Genomic DNA, 26460 nt, shown 5'->3' with positions numbered 1-26460 from the left:
ATGAGACACTGGTGCACTTCTTGGCTGGTTGAAGAGCAAAGCACGCAGCAGGGCTGGATGGGGAGAAAAGGACCAATGCTAAGGATGCGGGAGGGAACTACTAACTATGGCTACATATGCAGCAAATATTATTCATTCCCCACACTCCATTTTCACTGTCATTTACAATAAAGGAATACCAGATTTATTGATGAAATCCCAGCCGTACATTCAGTGGGACTCTGTAAAGCTGTGACATTCCCAAACTAGCCAAACCAGGCCGTGTAGTTTTGTAGTAACTACAGCAGGTTTAACTCAGGCTGCGAAAATTGAGTAGTAGCAAATCAGCTAAAAGGGACACTGAAGAGCTAAAAGGCCAGCTCTTTCCACCCCTTCTCCACCAGTGATAATCTCCTGCCTTGAAATGTGAGCTAAATCTCTGCTAGCCTGAGGACCAGATAGTCCAATCCAATCCAATATCTGACTTGGTTTACTATTTAATATACATTTTATCAACGAGCGTCCAAACGTTAAGGGTCAGAGAAACCCACAAAGGCATGGACATTCTGAGTTAGAGCTGCTGTGACTTTCTAACCTCATTTTATGGGACCACAATCCTGCAGTGCACTGTACACAAAAAATAAAACAATTTGAAGAGGAAGACATAATGAGTAGTTTGGTTTCTGGCCTTCAAATTATGTATTGGAATTAAAAGGAACAACATTATTTAGCAGCATTTAAAAAGTGCTTTACATCTTCAAAGTGCTTTACAAATATTAAACATATAAGTGATGCAAATGTAGGTATTGTCTCAATTTTACAGGAGGGAAAACTGAGTCAATTAAGTGCCTTGTTCAAGATCACAGGGAATGTGTGTGTCAGAGCCTAAGATTAGAACAATGAAGTCATTGGATTCCAGTCCTCATACTTACATTGTAAAGTGGGATAGTATTCATCACCCTGTACTGCTTCATAGGGTCCATTTTATAAAGGTGTCGGTCAGTGATAAAAATTGCTCGGTCCTCCACCTTATTAAAGCGATTTACCTGGAAAAAGGCAAATCCCCACAGATGTTAAGTCACACAAATTACTTCATGTTGCATGAAAGGATCAAAATTCATGGTATCAAGTTCCTACATATGTAAGTGCACCTAACAGGAACATTACTGCGTGATCTGAAGAGGTTTAAAATTTGCTTCAACATTTCTATGTCAAACCTGGGATGTGGAGCTATAACATGCAAATATCTTCATCAACTTTAAAGCAACAATGCTGTTTTAGTCTCCAAGGGTATCAGGTAGCTCCATATCCTCAGGTTTCTTAGGAACAATAAGCTGGGTAGTATCTGGGGACAATTTGAAATGCATTCCATACGCTATTGTGATAATTTACAAATTAAATAATGTAATATAATTCAGTGAAAAAAGTAATGTTTTAATGCAGTGATTGTACTCAGTAAATATAAAGCCAATTATAGAGATTCTTGGAATTCAGTAAAGAACTATTAATTCTCCTGCTGAGACTCATCACTATCATATCACTTTTCAACCACACTGGCTGCCAACAAGAGTCCAACAGGACCTGAAATTAACTGGATACATGTCAAGGCACTAGAGCAGGGATGGGCAAACTTTTTGGCCCGAGGGCCACATCGGGGTGCAAAACTGTATGGAAGCCAGGTAGGGTAGGCTGTGCCTCCCCAAACACCCTGGCCCCCGCCCCCTATCTGCCCCCTCCCACTTCCTGCCCCTTGACTGCCCCCCTCAGAACTCCCAACCCATCCAACACCCCCTGCTCCTTGTCCCCTGACACCCCCCATCTCCCGGGACCCCCCATCCCCCGGGACCCTACCCCCTGTCCAATCCCCCCTGCTCCTTGTCCCGACTGCCCCCCCAACCCCTATCCACACCCCTACCCCCTGATAGACCCCCCGGAACTCCCACACCCGATCCAACCCCCCTGCTCCCCGTCCCCTCACCGCCCCCCACAGAACCTCCACCCCATCCAACCATCCCCTGCTCCCTGTCCCCTGGGACTTCCTGCCTCTTAGCCAACCCCTCCCCCCAACCCCCTTACCACACCGCTCAGAGCAGCAGGAGCTTGTAGCCCCGCCGCCCTGACAGAGCCAGCCGTGCTACCTATGCAGCAGCATCACTCGGGGGGGGGGGGAGGAGGGGGAGAACAGCAGGGGAGGGGCCGGGGGCTAGCCTCCCCAGCCAGGAGCTCAAGGGCCGGGCAGGACAGTCCCGCGGGCCGGATGTGGCCTACGGGCCGTAGTTTGCCCACCTCTGCACTAGAGGGACAATCCTTAGAAATGCACATTCATTCATTCATTTTTAGCTAAACTCATCACAATTCTATCGTAGTAGGATATTGTCTGAATGACTGAACACTCAGAATGAGGGGATCCCGCTGGAAGCTGATCTTAATGCATGGTATATTGAAGGATGGCTTGAGAACAATGATAAAAAGCATTTTTCTGAAGTGGCTACATTAAGTTTCCCTTGTGCTGATCATTGCTGAACCTTACTTCACCTCCCAGTTGCTTACTATACTGAATTTCTCACCACATCAAATCTGATGGAATTAGGAGGGACCAATCCTCTGACTGAAACAGTCTTCCCAATCTAGTAGTGTCTGCACCTTGGATTATTGTCCAGAACAGAACAGCAGTTTAAGTGACCACGAGATGGTCGAGTTCAGGATCCTGACACAAGGAAGAAAGGAGAGCAGCAGAATATGGACCCTGGACTTCAGAAAGGCAGACTGACCCCCTCAGGGGACTGATGGGCAGGATCCCCTGGGAGAATAACATGAGGGGGAAAGGAGTCCAGGAGAGCTGGCTGTATTTTAAAGAATCCTTATTGAGGTTGCAGGAACAAACCATCCCGATGTAGAAAGAACAGGTAAATATGGCAGGCGACCAGCTTGGCTAAACAGTGAAATCCTTGCGGATCTTAAACGCAAAAAAGAAGCTTACAAGAAGTGGAAGATTGGACAAATGACCAGGGAGGAATATAAAAATATTGCTCAGGCATGCAAGAGTGAAATCAGGAAGGCCAAATCACACTTGGAGTTGCAGCTAGCAAGAGACGTTAAGAGTAACAAGAAGGGTTTCTTCAGGTATGTTAGCAACAAGAAGAAAGTCAAGGAAAGCGTGGGCCCCTTACTGAATGGGGGAGGCAACCTAGTGACAGAGGATGTGGAAAAAGCTAATGTACTCAATGATTTTTTTGCCTCTGTCTTCACAAACAAAGTCAGCCCCCAGACTGCTGCAATGGACAGCACAGTATGGGGAGAAGGAGACCAGCCCTCTGTGGAGAAAGAAGTGGTTCAGAAAAACTGGATGAGCACAAGTCCATGGGGCTGGATGCGCTGCATCCGAGGGTGCTAAAGGAGTTGGCGGCTGTGATTGCAGAGCCATTGGACATTATCTTTGAAAACTCATGGCGATCGGGGGAGGTCCCGGATGACTGGAAAAAGGCTAATGTAGTGCCCATCCTTAAAAAAGGGAAGGAGGAGGAACCGGGGAACTACAGGCCAGTCAGCCTCACCTCAGTCCCTGGAAAAATCATGGAGCAGGTCCCCAAGGAATTAATTCTGAAGCACTTAGAGGAGAGGAAAGTGATCAGGAACAGTAAGCATGGATTCACCAAGGACAAGTCATGCCTGTCTAACATAATTGCCTTCTATGAGGAGATAACTGGCTCTGTGGATGAGGGGAAAGCAGTGGACGTGTTATTCCTTGACTTTAGTAAAGCTTTTGATACAGTCTCCCACAGTATTCTTGCCAGCAAGTTAAAGAAGTATGGGCTGGATGAATGGACTATAAAGTGGATAGAAAGCTGGCTAGATCGTCCGGCTCAATGGGTAGTGATCAACGGCTCCATGTCTAGCTGGCAGCCGGTTTCAAGCGGAGTGCCCCAAGGATCGGTCCTGGGGCTGGTTTTGTTCAATATCTTCATTAATGATCTGGAGGATGGCGTGGACTGCACGCTCAGCAAGTATGCAGGTGAAACTAAACTGGGAGGAGTGGTAGATATGCTGGAGGGTAGGGATAGGATACAGAGGGACCTAGACAAATTAGAGGATTGGGCCCAAAGAAACCTGATGAGGTTCAACAAGGACAAGTGCAGAGTCCTGCACTTAGGACAGAAGAATCCCATTCACTCTTACAGACTAGGAACCGAATGGCTAAGAAGCAGTTCTGCAGAAAAGGACCTACGGGTTACAGTGGACGAGAAGCTGGATACGAGTCAACAGTGTGCCCTTGTTGCCAAGAAGGCTAACGGCATTTTGGGCTGTATAAGTAGGGGCATTGCCAGCAGATCAAGGGACGTGATCATTCCCTTCTATTTGACATTGGTGAGGCCTCATCTGGAGTACTGTGTCCAGTTTTGGACCCCACACAACAAGGAGGATGTGGAAAAATTGGAAAGAGTCCAGCGGAAGGCAACAAAAATTATTAGGGGGCTGGAACACATGACTTATGAGGAGAGGCTGAGGGAACTGGGATTGTTAGCCTGCAGAAGAGAAGAATGAGGGGGGATTTGATAGCTGCTTTCAACTACCTGAAAGGGGGTTCCAAAGAGGATGGATCTAGACTGTTCTCAGTGGTACCTGTTGACAGAACAAGGAGTAATGGTCTCAAGTTGCAGTGTGGGAGGTTTAGGTTGGATATTAGGAAAAACTTTTTCAGTAGGAGGGTGGTGAAGCACTGGAATGGGTTACCTAGGGAGGTGGTGGAATCTCCTTCCTTAGAGGTTTTTAAGGTCAGGCTTGACAAAGCCCTGGCTGGGATGATTTAGTTGGGAATTGGTCCTGCTTTGAGCAGGGGGTTGGACTAGATGACCTCTTGATATTCTATGATTCTAAGTCAATTAGTACTTTGTCTTAATTCATGCATTTTACTATAATCAGGGGGGAACTTATTGTTTCTATGCTATCACGGCAACAGGAAAATAGACTTAATAAAAGGGCCAACTAATCTAATACACTAAAAGTAAAAGGTGTAATTTAGCAGCAAGCTACTTAAAACTATCAATAAACGATGTTTCCCCTAGTTCTCAAGATTCTCTTTTCTGCATTCACTTTTAATCACCAGCAAAGTACCAAATGATCCCAATTAGTAGCCCTCCAGCACAGTACAACACCTAAGTCAGCCAGAGGGCTTGCTATTGCAATACAAATCATCTCTAGTGAGGTGCTCACATAGTTTTGCTATCCATTAAAAATAGCTACTGTACTGGAGGGCTGGAGGATAGCAAGTTTACCTATATATAAAAATGTTCTGGGGGTGATCTAGGAAAGTGAAGACCAGTAAGCCAATTAGCCAGCTACAGATAGAAGGCTAAAACAATAATTAAAAATTGAATAAAAACACTTGGAAAATCATGATATGATAGGGTCTAACAAGCACGGTTTCTGCAAACGGAAAACAGCATCTCACTAATTTGTTAAAATCCTTTGAATGTGTCAGTAAAATAATGGATAAAAGAGAACAGGTTGACAAAGGGAGTGTCACAGCACGCCCATATTCTTCATAGAAATATGCTTATATGAATATGGCATAACTAAATTGTATTTGATGCAAGATGGGTCTTGCAAAATATCATTGGAAAGGTTATGATTTACTGAATATGATTATCCTATTTGTATGCATGCATGTATCATTGCTGTACCTGAAGTTAGGAATATAAACTCTATCAATTGCAAAAGTGTTTGCATCTGGGAAACACCCACCAGACAAAAAGAAGAACAGGAGTACTTGTGGCACCTTAGAGACTAACAAATTTATTAGAGCATAAATTTGTTAGTCTCTAAGGTGCCACAAGTACTCCTGTTCTTCTTTTTGCGGATACAGACTAACAGGGCTGCTACTCTGAAACCCACCAGACAGTAGGCAATCAGCCTGAATGGGCCATTAGGAAAGACAATGGAATGGGTCTTTGAAGATGCTGATCTCCCATCTTCCTGGAGCTCCTTCCTGTGGACATTACAAATAAACCTTGTCTCATGGTTGCTTTGACACTGCAAGGTCATGTGATCATGTCACCTGGTACTAGACCCCCATCTTGGGCTTTCAGTGTTTTTCCATTACGAGGGGGTTGGGAGTCAGACTGGGAAACAAAAGATTCATGCCATATATAAATTCTATTTAAGGCTCGAGAGTGAGTTAATCATGGTCGCCGGTTCTTCGGTAGATCCCTGCCCAGGATGACTGCTGTAAACACCTAAAACTGATCCGGGGAGAAGGACTGGGACCAGGCTGAAAAACGTCAGCCAGGGAAGGGTAAACCTGGAGATTTAAGTTGCAAGCAGTGCAGTTTACCTTCAAGAAACTCTGCAACCTGCATAAAACCACATTTAGGGTGAAAGATTACTATTTGTAACCAATTTCTTTAACGTATTAAGCCTCGTTTGTGTGCTTTGTTTTATTTGCTCAATAATCCACTTTGATCTGTTTGCTATCCCTTATAATCACTTAAAAATCTGTCCTTGGTAGTTAATAAACTTGTATTTGTTTTCTATAAACCAGTCTGTGCAATTTATATCACGTGCGCATGGGGGGCAGGAAGAGAGGGAGCTGTGTATATCTCCCTCCACATTGCGGGGTGGGGGAAATTTTTATGAGCTTGTGCTGTACAGATCTCTCTACACAGTGCAAGACAATATAATTTTGGGTTTACACCCCAAAGGAGGTGTGCACATGAGTGCTGGGTAAATCCCTTAGCTGAATCCTCCCCCACAGAGCTGATTTCAGTCTGTGTCTGCAGCTGGGTGTGGCCTTACCTATGTGTGTGCTAGAGAAGGCTTGAGGGCCTGGCACTGCAAGAGCAGGCTGAGAAAGCCCAGGCTGGTGGAACGGGTGGGCTCAGTGGGACCCCAGTATATCAGGTGGCAAACCGGACGGAGGGTCCAACCTGTCACAGGGAGGTTACTGACCTATAACTGAGGGTTCTTTGAGATGTGTAAACTGTGGGTTATGCATGTGCACCATGCACCCAGAGCCAGAGAATGTGAAAGTAGTGTTTGTTGGTCTGTGCATGCACCCTGGTTCACCTCATGTCTCTGTACAAGGGGATAAAGGGCTGCGCAGATCGTCCGCCTTTCCAGTTCCTTCTCTACCATGAATCAGATAAGAGTGGAAGCTGAGGGGAAAGAGGGTGGGCAGTGGGTATGGGAATACAGAGAGGGACCACACATCTCAAAGAACCTCCAGTTACAGGTCAGTAACTTCTCCTTCTTTGAGTGATGGTCCCTACTGTGCTCCACTGTGGGTGACTGACAAGCAGTACCTAAGTAGGAGGAAGGTGTGAGGATGTACAGGGTTGAACTGAACAGAGGACCATCGTCCCAAAGGAGGCATTAGCAGAGGAATCCTGCAGCAGGGCATAATGTCTCACATGAATGGAGCCCCACGTGGCTGCTTTACAGATGTCAAGGAGGGGTACCTCCTGAAGTGATGTGATAACTGTTGCTTGTGCTGTGGTGGAATGAGCTCTTACCCCATCGGGAGGGAAGGGAAGGTTCAATAGCTGATAGAGTAGAATGAAGCCAGAGATCCATTTGGAGATTCTCTGGGTACAGTTGATGTGCCTCCTGATTCTTTCTGCTACAGAAATGGATAGTCTTGGGGATTTCCTGATTGGTTTTGTTCTTTGCAGGTACAAGGTTTAAGTACCACTTGGGACTAGGCTTCTGAATAGGCAGGAAGGTTCTGATTAGGCCTTTCCAGAATCTATTGGCCAGTGGATATGTGAAGAACAAAGTAGCCCTGAGAAGATGGATGGTATGCACTGATTGCCACCAATTGGACTTGCAAGGACCTGATGGACAAGCGGCACCGGAGGCAGCAAACAAGGCGCCTAACAGGGGAGTTTGAGTGGGAGTTTGCAGGGGGAGGTTAGGGGGGAGGCAGGAGGGCGCGGTGTGTTGTGTGCTCTGTGTCCCCAGGTGTTGTGGGCAGAGACTGCAACAGCCATGAGCCAAGCAGACAGAATGCCCATGTGGAAGCTGTGGTATGTATATAGTCCTAGCGGGGGAGCTGGAACACAGGTATGTGTGTATGAAGTGTCGCCTTATAGTGTTACTGGAGGAAAAGATTAAGGGGCTGGAGATGCAGGTAGATACCCTGGTGGAGTTCAGACGGGGGTTTGAGCAGCTGATGGAGGACAGGCAAGGAGGGGCTGAAGGGGAATGCTCTGCGGTGCAGGTGGAGGCAGAGGTAGAGGACGGTGAGAGGGGAATGGAAGGGGGAGAACAAGGGAAGTGGAAGCATGTTACCATGAGAAGCAGGCCAAGGAAAAGGAGGGCCAGTGAGGGGGGAATAGAACTCAGGAACAGGTTTGGGTGTTTGGATAACGAGGTGGAGGGGCAGCAGGTGGTGACTGAAGGTGGGAGGGTGAGGAAGAAGAGAAGAGCAGCTAGTCCAATAGAGAGAGGGGAGGTGTTGATGGAGACAGCACAAAACCTGGGCCCCCAGAGGATAGAGGAAGGCACAAGGGGGAGCATAAGAGAAGATAGGAACAGACACAGATCAGGACTAGAGGGATCAGAGACTAGATTACTAGATCGCACTGTTGCCAGGCGACGGCAGGTGTATGTAATTGGAGACTCTTTACTGAGGAGATTGGACAGGCCTGTGACCAGTGCGGACCCGGAGAACAGAAGGGTGTGCTGTCTACCAGGCACAAAGATACGCGATGTGGACCTGCGGTTGAAAAGGATCCTAAAAGGAGCAGGTAAGATAATCCTTGATAATCCTTCATGTAGGAACGAATGACACAGCTAGGTTCTCGTTAGAGAGAATCAAGGGAGATTATGCCAGGCTGGGTAAAACGCTCAAGGAGATAGAGGCTCAGATTATCTTTAGTGGGATTCTGCCTGTTCCTAGGGAAGGGCAGCAAAGGGCTGATAGGATTGTGAGAATAAATAGTTGGCTAAGGGAGTGGTGCTATAAGGAGGGCTTTGGGATCTATGGCCACTGGGAGGCTTTCGGGGCAGACAGCTGTTCTCGCGGGATGGACTTCATCTGAGTAGGGAAGGGAATAGACTTCTGGGAGGGAGGCTGGCTCATCTTATCAAAAGAGCTTTAAACTAGGAAGTTTGGGGAGACGGTTGGGAGATGTACAGTTAATCTCCACACCAGATTCCAACATTGAAAAGGTGAGTGAGATAAGAGGAGATATAGCCGGGGAGATGAGATTGGACATAGGAAGGATAGGGGGGACAAACACAAAGAGGCCTGTAACATATAGCGTTACTAATGGGAGACAGGCTAAACAACATAAATTGGGTGTTTATACACCAATGCGAGAAGCCTAGGTAATAAAATGGAGGAATTGGAGCTCTTGGTCCGAGAATTGAAACCGGATATCGTAGGAATAACTGAAACATGGTGGAATGGCAGTCACGACTGGAATACAGGTATGGAGGCATATGCACTGTTTAGGAAAGACCGGAACAAAGGTAAAGGTGGGGGGGTGGCATTGTATGTCAATAGTGAGATAAGCTGTAAAGAAATAATAGTTGATGGAATAGATAACACGGAGTCCATCTGGGCAATACTCACACTGGGTAAAAGGACTACCAGAGCCTCTCCAGGGATAGTGCTTGGGGAGTGCTATAGACCACCGGGATCGACCCAGGATATGGATAAAGAACTATTTAATGTGTTTAGAGAAGTAAATACTAATAGGAACTGTGTAATTATGGGGGACTTTAACTTCCCGGATATAGATTGGGGAACAAATGCTAGTAGCAATAATAGGGCTCAGATGTTCCTAGATGTGCTTGCTGATCAATTCCTTCATCAAGTGGTAGCTGAACAAATGAGGGGGGAGGCCATTTTAGATTTGATTTTGGTGAGTAGTGAGGACCTCGTTGAGGAAGTGATAGTAGGGGACAACTTGGGCTCCAGTGATCATGAGCTAATCCGGTTTAAAGTAAATGGAAGGAGTAACAGAATTAAATCAAAGACTAGGGTTTATAATTTTAAAAAGGCTAATTTTAACAAATTAAGGGGACTGGTAAGGGAAGTGGATTGGGCAAACGTATTAAGGGATCTAAAGGCAGATAATGCCTGGGATTACTTTAAGTTAAAGATGCATGAGCTGTCAGAGGCCTGTATACCAAAAAAGGGAAAAATATTACTAAGCAAGAGATTTAGACCGAGCTGGATGAGCGACCGACTCAAAGGGGCAATTAGGAAAAAACAGAAAGCGTATAAAGAGTGGAAGAGGGGAGGGATCAGTAAGGAAACTTACCTTAGTGAAGTCAGAGAATGTAGAGATAGAGTGAGAAAGGCCAAAAGCCGTGTAGAGTTGGACCTAGCGAGGGGAATTAAAAGCAATAGTAAGAGGTTTTACAGCCATATAAATAGGAAGAAAGCAAAGAAAGAAGAAGTGGGACTGCTGAAGACTATAGACGGAGAGGAGATTAAAGATAATCTAGGCATGGCGCAATATCTCAATGAATATTTTGCATCGGTGTTTAATGAGGCCAATGAAGGTATTAGGGATACTAGCACCGTGACAGAGGGGCATACAGGATGGGGGATTACCATATCCGAGGTAGAAACAAAATTTGAACACCTAAGTCGGGAGGACCGGACGATCTTCATCCGAGAATATTGAAGGAATTGGCGCAGGAAATAGCAGGCCCATTACCGATAATATTTAATGAATCTGTAAACTCGGGGGTGGTTCCGTTAGACTGGAGAATAGCTAATGTGGTTCCTATTTTCAAGAAAGGGAAAAAAAGTGATCCGGGTAACTACAGGCCTGTTAGTTTAACATCTGTAGCGTGCAAGGTGCTGGAGAAAATTCTGAAAGAGAAACTAGTTGAGGACCTTGAGGTTAATGGCAATTGCGATAAATTACAACATGGTTTTACGAAGGGCAGATCGTGCCAAACGAATCTGATCTCCTTCATCGAGAAAGTAACGGACTTATTAGATAAGGGAAATGCGGTGGACCTAATATACCTGGATTTCAGTAAAGCGTTTGACACTGTACTCCATGAGGAATTATTGGTTAAACTGGAAAAGATGGGGATCGATATGAAAATCCAGAGGTGGATAGGGAATTGGTTAATGGGGAGAATGCAGCGGGTCATATTGAAGGGTGAACTGTCAGGTTGGAGGGAGGTTACCAGTGGAGTTCCTCAAGGTTCGGTTTTGGGACCCATTTTATTTAATCTATTCATAACTGATCTCGGAACCGATTGCAGGAGTGGACTGATAAAGTTTGCGGATGATACGAAGGTGGGAGGTGTTGCCAATTCGGAGGAGGATAGGGATATTCTGCAGAGAGACTTGAATGAGCTTGTGAATTGGAGTATCAGAAATAGGATGAAATTTAATAGTGAAAAGTGTAAGGTGATGCATTTAGGGATGACTAACAACAATTTTAGTTACAAGCTGGGGACGCATTGGTTAGAAGTAACGGAAGAGGAAAAGGACCTAGGGGTCCTTGTAGACCGCAGGATGACTATGAGTCGACAATGTGATGTGGCAGTGAAAAAAGCCAATGCGGTCTTGGGATGCATTAGGCGAGGTATATCTAGTAGGGATAAGGAGGTGCTGCTTCCGTTGTATAAGGCGCTGGTGAGACCTCATTTGGAGAGTACTGTGTGCAGGTCTGGTCTCCCATGTTCAAAAAAGAAGAACTCAAACTGGAACGGGTGCAGAGAAGGGCCACTAGGATGATCAGAGGAATGGAAAACCTGTCGTATGAAAACAACAAAGAGTCTGGTGGCACCTTAAAGACTAACAGATTTATTTGGGCATAAGCTTTCGTGAGTATCCGAAGAAGTGAGGTTTTTACTCACGAAAGCTTATGCCCAAATAAATCTGTTAGTCTTTAAGGTGCCACCAGACTCTTTGTTGTTTTTGTAGATACAGACTAACACGGCTACCCCCTGATACTTGTCGTATGAAAGGAGACTAGAGGAGCTCGGGTTGTTTAGTCTGACAAAACGAAGGCTGAGGGGGGATATGATTGCTCTCTTTAAATATATCAGAGGGATAAATACAAGGGAGGGAGAGGAATTATTCCAGCTTAGTACTAATGTGGACACGAGAACGAATGGATATAAACTGGCCGTGGGGAAGTTCAGGCTTGAAATTAGACGAAGGTTTCTGACCGTCAGAGGGGTGAAATATTGGAACGGCCTTCCGAGGGAAACGGTGGGGGCGACGGACCTGTCTGGTTTTAAGATTAAGTTAGATAAGTTTATGGAGGGAATGGTTTAATGGTAAAATATATTAGCCAAGGAATACCAAGCAATGGCAGGTAAATAGTATAATGGCTAACAGGGGTCAGGCTGGAGACTCTTGCTTACATGCTCGGGGTCTTACTGATCGCCATATTTGGGGTCGGGAAGGAATTTTCCTCCAGGGTAGATTGGCTGAGGCCCTGGAGGTTTTTTGCTTTCCTCCGCAGCATGGGGCAGGGATCGCTAGCAGGAGGTTTTCTCTGCCAATTGAAGTCACTAAAACACAGGATTTGGGGACTTCAACAGCAGAGTCAAGGAAAGGGGTAGGGACGGTTTTGTGGCCTGCAGCATGCAGGGGGTCAGACCAGATGATCATAATGGTCCCTTCTGACCTTAAAGTCTATTAGTCTAAGAGAGGATATAGCCCAAGATGTGAGGAATATCTGCAGTTTCTGGGAGAATGCCTCTTTCATAGAATATCAGGGTTGGAAGGGACCTCTGGAGGTCATCTAGTCCAACCCCCTGCTCAAAGCAGGACCAATTCCCAACTAAATCATCCCAGCCAGGGCTTTGTCAAGCTGGGCCTTAAAAACCTCCAAGGAAGGAGATTCCACCACCTCCCTAGGTAAAGCATTCCAGTGCTTCACCACCCTCCTAGTGAAATAGTGTTTCCTAATATCCAACCTAGACCTCCCCCACTGCAACTTGAGACTATTGCTCCTTGGTCTGTCATCTGCCACCACTGAGAACAGCCGAGCTCCATCCTCTTTGGAACCCCCCCTAGGTAGTTTAAAGCAGCTATCAAATCCCCCCTCATTCTTCTCTTCTGCAGACTAAACAATCCCAGTTCCCTCAGCCTCTCCTCATAAGTCATGTGCTCCAGACCCCTAATCATTTTTGTTGCCCTCCGCTGAACTCCTTCCGATTTTTCCACATCCTTCTTGTAGTGTGGGGCCCAAAACTGGACACAGTACTCCAGATGAGGCCCCACCAATGTCGCATAAAGAGGAACGATCACGTCCCTCGATCTGCTGGCAATGCCCCTACTTATACAGCCCAAAATGCCATTAGCCTTCTTGGCAATAAGAGCACACTGTTGACTCATATCCAGCTTCTCGTCCACTGTGACCCCTAGGTCCTTTTCTGCAGAACTGCTACCTAGCCATTCGGTCCCTAGTCTTTGATGTGCCCAAGAAGAAAAGTGCTTCCATTTAGCTAGGTAACATCTAGTAGAGTCCTGTCTACAATTAGAAAGGATGTCTCGCACAGCTGTGGAACATGAACTTTCTAAGGACAATGCCCTCCAAATACCAAGGCCTGAATTGAAGCAGACGCATAAGGGGAGGCTTGATCTTGCCATTCCAAGAGCTGGTCAGAAGCTCTGGAAACGTTGGGAGTATGATTGGTGGTTGGGACGACGTACATAGGAGGTTGGGAAACCAAAACTATCTAGACCAGAAGTGGGAGATCAGAATGACTTGTGCTCTGTCCTGCTGGATTTAGTGTTGAACTCATGGCAGGAATAAGAGCGGAGGAAAGGCATAGTTGAACTGGTCTAATAAAGGAAGAAGCAGAGTGTCAACCTGGGAGGGGCAACCGAAGGCTCCTCTGGAGCAATATGTGGTGCATTTCCTGTTTGCTTGAGATGTAAACAGATCCCTTGTTGGGGTTACCTATGTTTTTAAATTTGGGGTATACATTTCTGTTGAGCCTCTATTACGGTGTCTTTCAAAAGTTGCCATGCAGCTTGCAGGGATTTCACTTTTGGTGCTGTACCTTTTAATTTCGGTTTAACTAACTCCCTCATTTTTGTGTAATTCCCCTTTCGGAAATTAAATGCTACCACGTTGGGCTGCTGTGCTGTTTTCCCTGCCACAGGGATGTTAAATCTAATTATATTATGGTCACTATTAACAAGCGGTTCAGGTATATTCACCTGTTGGACCAGATTCTGTGCTTCAGGACTAAATCAAGAATTGCCTCTCCCCTTGTGGGTTCCAGGACTAGCTGCTCCAAGAAGCAGTCATTTAAGGCGTCAAGAAACTTTGTCTCTGCATCCCATCCTGAGATGACATGTACCCAGTCAATATGGGGATAGTTGAAATCCCTCAGTTGAAATCCCCCATTATTATTGAGTTTTTATTTTTTATAGCCTCTCTAATCTCCCTGAGCATTTCACAGTCACTATCACCATCCTGGTCACGGATGCCATCATGGCAAAAGATGAACAGCAGGATGGATGCCTCAAGATCACGTATTAGGTTTGGTGTTTAACACATTTATTAAGAATCTGGAAAAGGGCATGGGCAGTGAGATAGCAAGATTTGTAGATGACAAAGTTACTTAGGTTAAGGAAGTCCAGAGAAGACTGATGAACTTCAGAGGGCCATAACCAAGGTAGATGAATGGGCAGCACAATGGCAAACAAAGTTAAATGTTGGTAAATGCAAAGTAATGCATACTGGAGGGAAAAAATGAGAATACTTATACAGTTTACAGGGTTCTACTCAGAAAAAATTGACCTTAGCTCAATTTAGGACACTCATAGAAGACTTTGGCTCAATGCACTGCTGCATTCTAAAGCAAACAAGATGTTTGGATACATCTGGAATGGGGTGGAAGACAATCTGGAAAATATGCCATATAAATCACTGGTGCAGCCTCATCTGATTACTATGTGCAGTACTGGTCATTCCATCTCAAAAAAGGATGTTGCAGAATATTCAGAGAAAGTAACAAATTACTAGGTCTAGAAAAATTCTGAAATGAAAAGATTGAAAAAAATTGGGATTATTTTCTTCAGAAAGGAGATGAACAAAAGAGCACATAAAAAGGATATACAATGCTGAATGGTCTAGAAAAGATAGTTTGGGTGCTTCTGCACTATGTATCATGCAACACAAGTTCAAGGGGACATTCACTGAAGTTTCACAGAATGGAACTGGGAAATTCAAAGGATGTTTTTTCATGGAATCATAGAATATCAGGGTTGGAAGGGACCTCAGGAGGTCATCTAGTCCAACCCCCTGCTCAAAGCAGGACCAGTCCCCCAACTAAATCATCCCAGCCAGGGCTTTGTCAAGCCTGACCTTAAAAACCTCTAAGGAAGGAGATTCTACCACCTCCCTAGGAAACCCATTCCAGTGCTTCACCACCATCCTAGTGAAAAAGTTTTTCTTAATATCCAACCTAAACCTCCCCCACTGCAACTTGAGACCATTACTCCTTGTTCGGTCATCTGGTACCACTGAGAACAGTCTAGATCCATCCTCTTTGGAACCCCCTTTCAGGAAGTTGAAAGCAGCTATCAAATTCCCCCTCATTCTTCTCTTCTGCAGACTAAATGATCCCAGTTCCCTCAGCCTCTCCTCATAAGTCATGTGCTCCAGCCCCCTAATCATTTTTGTTGCCCTCCGCTGGACTCTTTCCAATTTGTCCACATCCTTCTTGTAGTGTGGGGCCCAAAACTGGACACAGTACTCCAGATGAGGCCTCACCAATGTCAAATAGAGGAGACTGAGCACGTCCCTCAATCTGCTGGCAATGCCCCTACTTGTACAGCCCAAAATGCCATTAGCCTTTTTGGCAACAAGGGCACATTGTTGACTCATATCCAACTTCTCGTCCACTGTAACACCTAGGTCCTTTTCTGCAGAACTGCTTCCTAGCCATTCAGTCCCTAGTCTGTAGTAGAGCCTGGGATTCTTCTGTCCTAAGTGCAGGACTCTGCACTTGTCCTTGTTGAACCTCACCAGATTTCTTTGGGCCCAATCCTCTAATTTGTCTAGGTTCCTCTGTATGCTATCCCTACCCTCCAGCGTATCTACCACTTCTCACAGTTTAATGTCATCTGCAAACTTGCTGAGGGTGCAATCCACGCCATCCTCCAGATCATTAATGAAGATATTGAACAAAACCAGCCCCAGGATCGACCCTTTGGGCTCTCTGCTTGATACCGGCTGCCAACTAGACATGGAACCATTGATCACTATCCGTTGAGCCCAACGATCTAGCCAGCTTTCTATCCACCTTACAGTCCATTCATCCAGCCCATACTACTTTAACTTGCTGGCAAGAATATTGTGGGAGACCGTAACAAAAGCTTTGCTAAAGTCAAGGAACAACACATCCACTGCTTTCCTCTCATCCACAGAGCCAGTTATCTCCTCAGAGAAGGAAATTAGGTTAGTCAGGCATGACTTGTCCTTGGTGAATCCATGCTGACTGTTCCTGATCATTTTCCTCTCCTCTAAGTGCTTCAGAATTGATTCCTTGAGGACCATGATTTTTCCAGGGACTGAGGTGAGGCTGACTGGCCTGTAGTTCCCCGGATCCTCCTCCTTCCCTTTTTTTTAAAAGATAGGCACTACATTAGCCCTTCTCCAGTCATCCAGACCTCCCCGGATCGCCATGAGTTTTCAAAGATAATGGCCAATGGCTCTGCAATCACATCCGCCAACTCTTTTAAGCACCCTCGGATGCAGTGCATCCGGTCCCATGGACTTGTGCTCGTCCAGCTTTTCTAAATAGTCCCGAACCACTTCTTTCTCCACAGAGGGCTAGTCACCTCCTCCCCAGGTTGTGCTGCCCAGTGCAGTAGTCTGGGAGCTGACCTTGTTTGTGAAGACAGAGGCAAAAAAAATCATTGAGTACATTAGCTTTTTCCACATCCTCTGTCACTAGGTTGCCTCCCTCATTCAGTAAGGGGCCCACACTTTCCTTGACTTTCTTCTTGTTGCTAACATACCTGAAGAAACCCTTCTTGTTACTCTTAACATCTCTTGCTAGCTGCAACTCCAAGTGTGATTTGGCCTTCCTGATTTCACTCCTGCATGCCTGAGCAATATTTTTATGCTCCTCCCTGGTCATTTGTCCAATCTTCCACTTCTTGTAAGCTTCTTTTTTGCGTTTAAGATCCGCAAGGATTTCACTGTTTAGCCAAGCTGGTCGCCTGCCATATTTACCTGTTCTTTCTACACATCGGGATGGCTTGTTCCTGCAACCTCAATAAGGATTCTTTAAAATACAGCCAGTTGTAATGTATAAACTGTGCAGCTCCTTACCATGGGACATTATTGAGGGAAAGAATTTGGCAAGGTTATACCAGGGATTGGGCACTTATATAGATAACAAAAATATCCAGAATTATAATAATCAATGCTAACATTAACTTTGGGAGTATATTATAACCTCATACCTCAGGGTTTAAGACAAACTAGTAGGAATTAGGTGGTTTCTTGAACCTTTCTCTGATGCATCTGGTCCTGGCCACTGTTTGAGTCAGAATACTGAACTAGATGGACCATGGGTCTGATCCACTATGGTAATTTCTATGCTCCCTCTGTAACAATTCCAGCAGCTATTAGCTGGGACTGGGAAGTGTGCCCAGGTCTTGCAAGGCTGTACAGACCAGTAACAAACCAAAAAGTACCACAAATTCCTTCCTGTGTGTGCTGTACATGTAGTTTTTAACATTCACACTGAACAATAAGCCCCGCTGTAACACACAGAGATGTCCAGATAGGAAAGTACATTGGCTTGTCTCAGTGGAAGAGCAAAGTTTTGCTTCTCTTAAAATTAACGCCCTTTTCTGGACGCAAGCAATCAATACCTTATTTCTTTCCTTAGCTTCAGCATGTTCATGTAGATTAAACAGCCTCATATGTAAGGTGGGGTTTTCTTGATTTGTTTTAATCAACACTTCCTAAAGGGCATTTTCATTTTGGAAGGTTTTCTTCAAATGCTTGAAAATATATAAAAATGCCAATGCATTAAAGACAACATTGTTGCTTTGTTGGCTCTGTAATGGAATAAAGGTAGGTCTATTATGTTTCCAGCTACAATTGTTTATACCCCCATAGTGAGCACTCTTTTCCAGCTTGTGTTCTCTGCACCACACCAGGTAATTTCTTGTATTATTTATATTTTCACTGATTCAAATGAGAATCAAGACTTGCTCTTGTTCACAATTACAATTTTGTAATCTCGAGTTTCAATTCAAGGAGGTGGCTTGGCTTCCTGATTTCTTTTATTGAAGAAAAGCAAAGCTCTAATTTCACAACAGAGAAACCCAAAGAGAGCTCTCTAGTTCTCCACCAGATGTGCCAGAGTACTGCGAGCACGGAGGAATTTCACTTTGGTGATGCAAAATGATGAAAGAGTGACCTCTGTAGAAGAGCCTCTTGCCTCAATTGGGGTGGGTGGGTGGGGAAGGAGAGCTGCACTATGTATGGGAGGGAGCGGGCTTTGCTTCCCAAGTGATCTTACTCTCTACAGGCCATGAGGAAATCTGCTGATGCTTGTCACCTCACAGGCATCTTGTCTTCCAGGATGAAGCTCCCACCCTCTCCCTGAATCAACAGATGCAGGTCCCCCAAAACCTAGTCTTTCATCTACAGACAAGACTCACTTTTCCAGATGCAGAAATAAATTGCTTCAGAAATACCAAGCTCACTAGTGCAGCAGTTATTAAACTTCAAAGTACAGGATCATTCATACTGAGTTGATGAAATGAAGACTACATGTGCACACTCAGAGGAAAAATTCAAAGAGCACACCATGTATCATTTACACCACAACCTCACTGAGTCCAGGGGGCAGATCATCAGCTGGTGTAAACTGCCATAGCTCCTTTGTTATGACAATTGACACCAGCTGAGGAACTGCCCTAAAGAATTGTAAAAAGGATTAGATATCCTACAGTAGTACCTTTGAGACAAATATGCTCAATGTATAAATTCTGTTTAGTTTTTGATCTCCTAGGCTCTATTAATATTTGCTGGAACTGCCCACTACTGTAACCCAAAAGCCTTTTGAGATCATTATTAATAAAATTAACTGCACTCCTAAAGCAATTTCCATCTCAAAGCACTTTGACACAGGTATTAGACTCTTTTTACACATGGTGAAACTGAGGTACAGAGGTCAAGTAAATTGCCCTAAGCCTCACAGGAAATCTGATGATGAGCCAAGAATATCCTTCCCGCTGTAATGAGGAAAGTAGCCAAGTATTTGATTTCTTAAACTATCTCCAGATATACATTTTTGCTCTGAAATCCGCAGAGAGACTGTTCAAAGTCATTCCTGGAATAACTTCTGAAGTCAGGGAAGTAAACTAAGGATGAATTTGAGACCCCGTGTTTTGAGACATTTTATGGACTGATGGCCTTCAAAAGAATAGCCTTTAAGAGAAGCAATAAAATCAATTCATCTTTATCACATTTTCACTTCTGTAACTCAGACCTTCACTCCCGGCCTGAAATATTTTGTGCCACATTTCAGGCTGGAGAGAGTTTGCAGACTGTTTATAAACCCCAATAATCCAGGTTTAACATTAGAGGGCTGACACAAGCTTAACTACTGCAATGCAAACAGTACTCTACTAATGTCTACACTAGATCCTACATCAGTACAACTACAGTGATGTCACTGTTGTGTCATAGTTTAGACACTTCCTGTAGCAATGGAAGGGATTTTTCCATCCCCTTGAGAGGTGGTAGCCAGGCCGACAGAAGTATTTTTCCATCAGCCTAGCAGAGTCTATATTGGGGCTTAGGTTAGTTTAACTGATTCTCAGGGGGTGTGAATATTTCAAAACACTGAGAAACAGACTGACCTAAGTCTTAGGTGTAGACCTCAGGTCCCATAAGAATGCTCTTTAAAAAAGGGAAGGAGGAGGATCTGGGGAACTACAGGCCAGTCAGCCTCACCTCAGTGCCTGGAAAAATCATGGAGCAGATCCTCAAGGAATCAATTTTGAAGCACTTTGAGGAGAGGAAAGTGATGAGGAACAGTCAGCATGGATTCACGAAGGGCAAGTCATGCCTGACTAACCTAATTGCCTTCTATGAGGAGATAACTGGCTCTGTGGATGAGGGGAAAGCAGTGGACATTTTATTCCTTGACTTTAGCAAAGCTTTTGATATGGTCTCCCACAGTATTCTTGCCAGCAAGTTAGAGAAGTATGGGCTGGATGAATGGACTAATAAGGTGGATAGAAAGCTCGTTAGATCATTGGGCTCAATGGGTAGTGATCAATGGCTCCATGTCTAGTTGACAACCGGTTTCAAGCGGAGTGCCCCAAGGGTGGGTGCTGGGACTGGTTTTGTTCAATATCTTCATTAATGATCTGGAGGATGGCATAAATTGCACCCTCAGCAAGTTTGCAGATGACACTAAACTGGGAGGAGTGGTAGATACGCTGGAGGGTAGGGATAGGATACAGAGGGACCTAGACAAATTAGAGGATTGGGACAAAAGAAATCTGATGAGGTTCATTAAGGACAAGTGCAGAGTCCCGCACTCAGGACGGAAGAATCCCATGCACTGCTACAGACTAGGGACCGAATGGCTAGGCAGCAGTTCTGCAGAAAAGGACCTAGGGGTTACAGTGGATGAGAAGCTGGATATGAGTTGACAGTGTGCCCTTGTTGCCAAGAAGGCTAACGGCATTTTGGGCTGTATAAGTAGGAGCATTACCAGCAGATCAAGGGACGTAATCATTCACCTCTTTTCGGCATTGGTGAGGCCTCATCTGGAGTACTGTGTCCAGTTTTGGGCCCCACACTACAAGAAGGATGTGGAAAAATTGGAAAGAGTCCAGCGGAGGGCAACAAAAATGATCAGGGGGCTGGAGCACAGGACTTATGAGGAGAGGCTGAGGGAACTGGGATCATTTAGTCTGCAGAAGAGAAGAATGAGGGGGGATTTGATAGCTGCTTTCAACTACCTGAAAGGGGGTTCCAAAGAGGATGGATCTAGATTGTTCTCAGTGGTTCCAGATGACAGAACAAGAAGTAATGGTCTCAAGTTGCAGAGGGGGAGGTTTAGGTTGGATATTAAGAAAAACTTTTTCACGAGGAGGGTGATGAAGCACTGGACTTGGTTACCTAAGAAGGTGGTGGAATCTCCATCCTTAGAGGTTTTTAAGGTCAGGCTTTACAAAGCCCTGGCTAGGATGATTTAGTTGGGGATTGGTCCTGCTTTGAGCAGGGGGTTGGACTAGATACCTCCTGAGGTCCCTTCCAACCCTGATATTCTATGATTCTAAGATCATTACAGTGTCGTGTGCTGACACCAAACGGCAATACATGTGGGAATAATGGGTTTATGGAGAGTTAAAGGAAGGGTAAAACTAGTTAGAATTTTATCATTCATTTTTATATACAACTGTTCAGCAGTAGAAAATGAAAATCTTTTTATCTTTATCTTTATGGGCCACCAGAGGATACAGGAAGGCATAAGGGGGAGCATAAGGGAAGATAGGAACAGACACAGGTCAGGACTAGAGGGATCAGAGACTAGATTACTAGATCGCACCGTTGCCAGGCGACGGCAGGTGTATGTAATTGGAGACTCTATACTGAGGAGATTGGACAGGCCTGTGACCAGGGCGGACTCGGAGAACAGAAGGGTGTGCTGTCTACCGGGCGCAAAGATACGCGATGTGGACCTGCGGTTGAAAAGGATCCTAAAAGGAGCAGGTAAGAACCCCTTGATAATCCTTCATGTAGGAACAAATGACACAGCTAGGTTCTCGTTAGAGAGAATCAAGGGAGATTATGCCAGGATGGGGAAGACTCTCAAGGAGATAGAGGCTCAGGTTATCTTTAGTGGGATTCTGCCTGTTCCAAGGAAAGGGCAGCAAAGGGCTGATAGGATTGTGAGGATAAATAGTTGGCTAAGGGAGTGGTGCTATAAGGAGGGCTTTGGGATGTATGGCCACTGGGAGGCTTTCGGGGACAGACACCTGTTCTCGCGGGATGGGCTTCACCTGAGTAGGGAAGGAAATAGACTTCTGGGAGGGAGGCTGGCTCATCTTATCAAAAGAGCTTTAAACTAGGAAGTTTGGGGAGATGGTTGGGAGATGCACAGTTAATCTCCACGCCAGTTTCCAGTATTGAAAAGCTGAGTGTAATAAGAGGAGACATAGCCGGGGAGATGAGATCGGACATAGGAAGGACAGGGGGGACGAACACAAAGAGGCCCGCAACACACAGTGCTACTAATGGGAGACAGGCTAAACGACATACATTAGGGTGTTTGTACACCAATGCGAGAAGCTTAGGTAATAAAATGGAGGAATTGGAGCTCTTGGTCCGAGAATTGAAACCGGATATCGTAGGAATAACTGAAACATGGTGGAATGGCAGTCACGACTGGAACGCAGGTATGGAGGGGTATGCGCTGTTTAGGAAAGACCGGGATAAACGTAAAGGTGTGGGGGGGTGGCATTGTATGTCAATAGTGAAATAAGCTGTAAAGAAATAATAGTGGATGGAATAGATAACATGGAGTCCGTCTGGGCGATACTCAAGCTGGGTAAAAGGACTACTAGAGCCTCTCCGGGGATAGTGCTTGGGGTGTGCTATAGACCGCCAGGATCGACCCAGGATATGGATAAGGAACTAATTAATGTATTAAGGGAAGTAAATACTAATAGAAACTGTGTAATTATGGGGGACTTTAACTTCCCGGATATAGATTGGGGAACAAACGCTAGTAGCAATAATAGGGCTCAGATGTTTCTAGATGTGCTTGCTGATCAATTCCTTCATCAAGTGGTAGCTGAGCCGACGAGGGGGGAGGCCATTTTAGATTTGATTCTGGTAAGTAGTGAGGACCTTGTTGAGGAAGTGGTGGTGGGGGACAACTTGGGCTCCAGTGATCATGAGCTAATTCGGTTTAAACTAAATGGAAGGAGTACCAGAATTAAGTCAAAGACCAGGGTTTATAATTTTAAAAAGGCCAATTTTAACAAATTAAGGGGACTGGTAAGGGAAGTGGATTGGGCAAACGTATTAAGGGATCTAAAGGCAGAAGAAGCCTGGGATTACTTTAAGTTAAAGATGCATGAGCTGTCAGAGGCCTGTATCCCCAAAAAGGGAAAAATATTACTAAGCAAGAGATTTAGACCGAGCTGGATGAGCGACCGACTGAAATGGGCGATTAGGAAAAAATAGAAAGCGTACAAAGAGTGGAAGAGGGGAGGGATCAGTAAGGAAACTTACCTTAGTGAAGTCAGAGAATGTAGAGATAGAGTGAGAAAGGCCAAAGGCCGTGTAGAGTTGGACTTAGCGAGGGGAATTAAAAGCAATAGTAAGAGGTTTTACAGCCATATAAATAGGAAGAAAGTAAAGAAAGAAGAAGTGGGACCGCTGAAGACTATAGCCGGAGAGGAGATTAAAGATAATCTAGGCATGGCGCAATATCTCAATGAATATTTTGCATCGGTGTTTAATGAGGCCAATGAAGGTATTAGGGATACTAGCACCGTTACAGAGGGGCATACAGGATGGGGGATTACCGCATCCGAGGTAGAAACAAAACTAGAACGCCTTAATGGGACTAAGTCGGGTGGACCGGACGATCTTCATCAGAGAATATTGAAGGAATTGGCGCGGGAAATAGCAGGCCCATTAGCAATTATATTTAATGAATCTGTAAACTCAGGGGTGGTCCCGTTAGACTGGAGAATAGCCAATGTGGTTCCTATTTTCAAGAAAGGGAAAAAAAGTGACCCGGGTAACTATAGGCCTGTTAGTTTAACATCAGTAGTGTGCAAGGTGCTGGAGAAGATTCTGAAAGAGAAACTAGTTGAGGACCTTGAGGTTAATGGCAAATGCGATAAATTACAACATGGTTTTACGAAGGGCAGATCGTGCCAAACGAATCTGATCTCCTTCTTTGAGAAAGTAACGGACTTATTAGATAAGGGAAATGCGGTGGACCTAATATACCTGGATTTCAGTAAAGCGTTTGATACAGTACCCCATGAGGAATTATTGGTTAAAATGAAAAACATGGGGATCGATATGAAAATCCAGAGGTGGATAAGGAATTGGTTAATGGGGAGAATGCAGCGGGTCGTATTAAAGGGTGAATTGTCGGGTTGGAGGGAGGTTACTAGTGGAGTGCCTCAAGGTTCGGTTTTGGGACCCATTTTATTTAATCTATTTATAACTGACCTCGGGACCGATTGCAAGAGTGGGCTGATAAAGTTTGCAGATGATACGAAGGTGGGAGGAGTTGCAAACTCGGAGGAGGATAGGGATATTCTGCAAGGAGACTTGAATGAGCTTGTGAATTGGAGTATCAGAAATAGGATGAAATTTAATAGTGAAAAGTGTAAGGTGATGCACTTGGGGATGAATAATAACAATTTTAGTTACAAGATGGGGACGCATTGGTTAGAAGTAACGGAAGAGGAGAAGGACCTAGGGGTCCTTGTGGACCGCAGGATGACTATGAGTCGACAATGTGACGTGGCGGTGAAAAAAGCCAATGCGGTCTTGGGATGTATTAGGCGAGGTATATCTAGTAGGGATAGGGAGGTCCTGCTTCCGTTGTATAAGGCGCTGGTGAGACCTCATTTGGAGTACTGTGTGCAGTTCTGGTCTCCCATGTTTAAAAAAGATGAACTCAAACTGGAACGGGTGCAGAGAAGGGCGACTAGGATGATCAGAGGAATGGAAAACCTGTCGTATGAAAAGAGATTAGAGGAGCTTGGGTTGTTTAGTCTGACAAAGCGAAGGCTGAGGGGGGATATGATTGCTATCTTCAAATATATCAGAGGGGTTAATACAAGGGAGGGAGAGGAATTATTCCAGCTTAGTACTAATGTGGACACGAGAACGAATGGATATAAACTGGCCGGGGGGAAGTTCAGGCTTGAAATTAGACGAAGGTTTCTGACCGTCAGAGGGGTGAAATATTGGAACGGCCTTCCGAGGGAAACGGTGGGGGCGACGGACCTGTCTGGTTTTAAGATTAAGTTGGATAAGTTTATGGAGGGAATGGTTTAATGGTAAAACATAGTAGCCAAGGAAAACCAAGCAATGGTACATGAATAGCATAATGGCCAACAAGGGTCAGGCTAGAGACTCTTGCTTATATGCTCGGGGTATTACTGATCGCCATATTTGGGGTCGGGAAGGAATTTTCCTCCAGGGTAGATTGGCTCAGCCTCTGGAGGTTTTTCGCCTTCCTCCGCAGCATGGGGCAGGGATCACTAGCAGGAGGATCTCAGCCGATTGAAGTCACTAAAACACAGGATTGGGGACTTCAACGGCAGAGTCCAGGGAAGGGTCTTGCGGCCTGCAGCATGCAGGGGGTCAGACCAGATGATCATAATGGTCCCTTCTGACCTTAGTCTATGAATCTATGAGTCTATGAGTTTAACAATACAGGAAACTAGTCCTCTGACTGCAGTGATGGATCCTGTTCCTTTTGGGGAACATAGAGAATCCTGTAGCTCACATACTAGATCAGAGGAGCCTCCTTGGTTCTGAAATTGTCAGCGTGGACAGGGATCCGTCACCGCAGCCTGAGAAATGGTTTCTTATGCCAGATGTGTAAGAAACTGGAGACATACAATAGTTCTGTACTTATCACTCCTTGCTTATCAACTGAGTAGTTAGGGCAGGGGTGGAATTGACTGGCTCAGGAGATTGCTAATGGGATATGGAGCCCTTTGCCTCTATAACAGGTTGTCTGTTTAATCCAGTCAATGGGGACTGAAAATTATTACCAACTGTAGAATGTTCAGTGGTGTATATAAAATATTTGTGGCACTCTTAGTGCAGTCCCATGTTTCAAAAAATCAACCAAAGTGACCCCCATCATTTCAGAAGTGATCCTAAGGATTTAACGGTTTTGGAGACTTAATTCTATTATCTTGCAAGGTAGTCACTCCAAAACAGGGTTGAGGGAATATGGACAAGGAGTGAGAGAAGCAGGAAATGTCACTGTTGCAAACAGAAATCTTGGACTCTGAAATCTAGCCCCATTCAGTCCTAAAAAGATTTAAGGAATTAATCTAAGATGACCTTTCTACAGTTCTGGCAAGAAAGAAAAAAACACCAACAGATGCAGGAACATTATTTGTAACAAGGAGGATGCATCTGAAGAAGTGGTGTTTTACCCATGAAGCTTATGCCCAAATAAATCTGTTAGTCTTTAAGGTGCCACCAGACTCCTTGTTGTTTTTGTGGATACAGACTAACACGGCTACCCCTGATACTGGAACATTATTTGTTTAATTATCATGTGCAGCTGTTCCAGTTAAAAGTCATATCAAACATACTTCTCTAATAAAATAATCACTTCTATGGGCTTAAGAGAGCCCTAATGATTATAAACCTGGTAATACTAACCTGGATGCAAACACAAGAATCAAAGTGGTACAGGACCAACACATGGGGTGGGAAAACACAAACAAGGCAAATTCAGGGATTATCCCAGTCTACGTGATAACCTGGTCAA

The 26460-nt window shown here is 44.9% G+C and overlaps 1 protein-coding gene across 2 annotated transcripts in view; it reads right to left on the bottom strand.

Annotated features, from left to right (window-relative positions):
* Positions 1-26460, bottom strand: part of MYO1D (myosin ID) — a 371118-nt gene that overhangs the window by 124154 nt on the left and 220504 nt on the right. For both annotated transcript variants that reach the window (XM_034755839.1, XM_034755840.1), the window contains exon 20: positions 912-1025. In XM_034755839.1, coding sequence (XP_034611730.1) covers positions 912-1025 — 114 coding nt within the window. The remainder of the gene's footprint in view (positions 1-911; positions 1026-26460) is intronic.

The sequence above is a fragment of the Trachemys scripta genome, chromosome 23 (assembly GCF_013100865.1).
Source record: "Trachemys scripta elegans isolate TJP31775 chromosome 23, CAS_Tse_1.0, whole genome shotgun sequence".
NCBI lineage: Eukaryota > Metazoa > Chordata > Testudines > Emydidae > Trachemys > Trachemys scripta.
The sequence above is the reverse complement of the archived record's forward strand: the minus strand, read 5'-3'. Positions and strand labels throughout refer to the sequence as shown.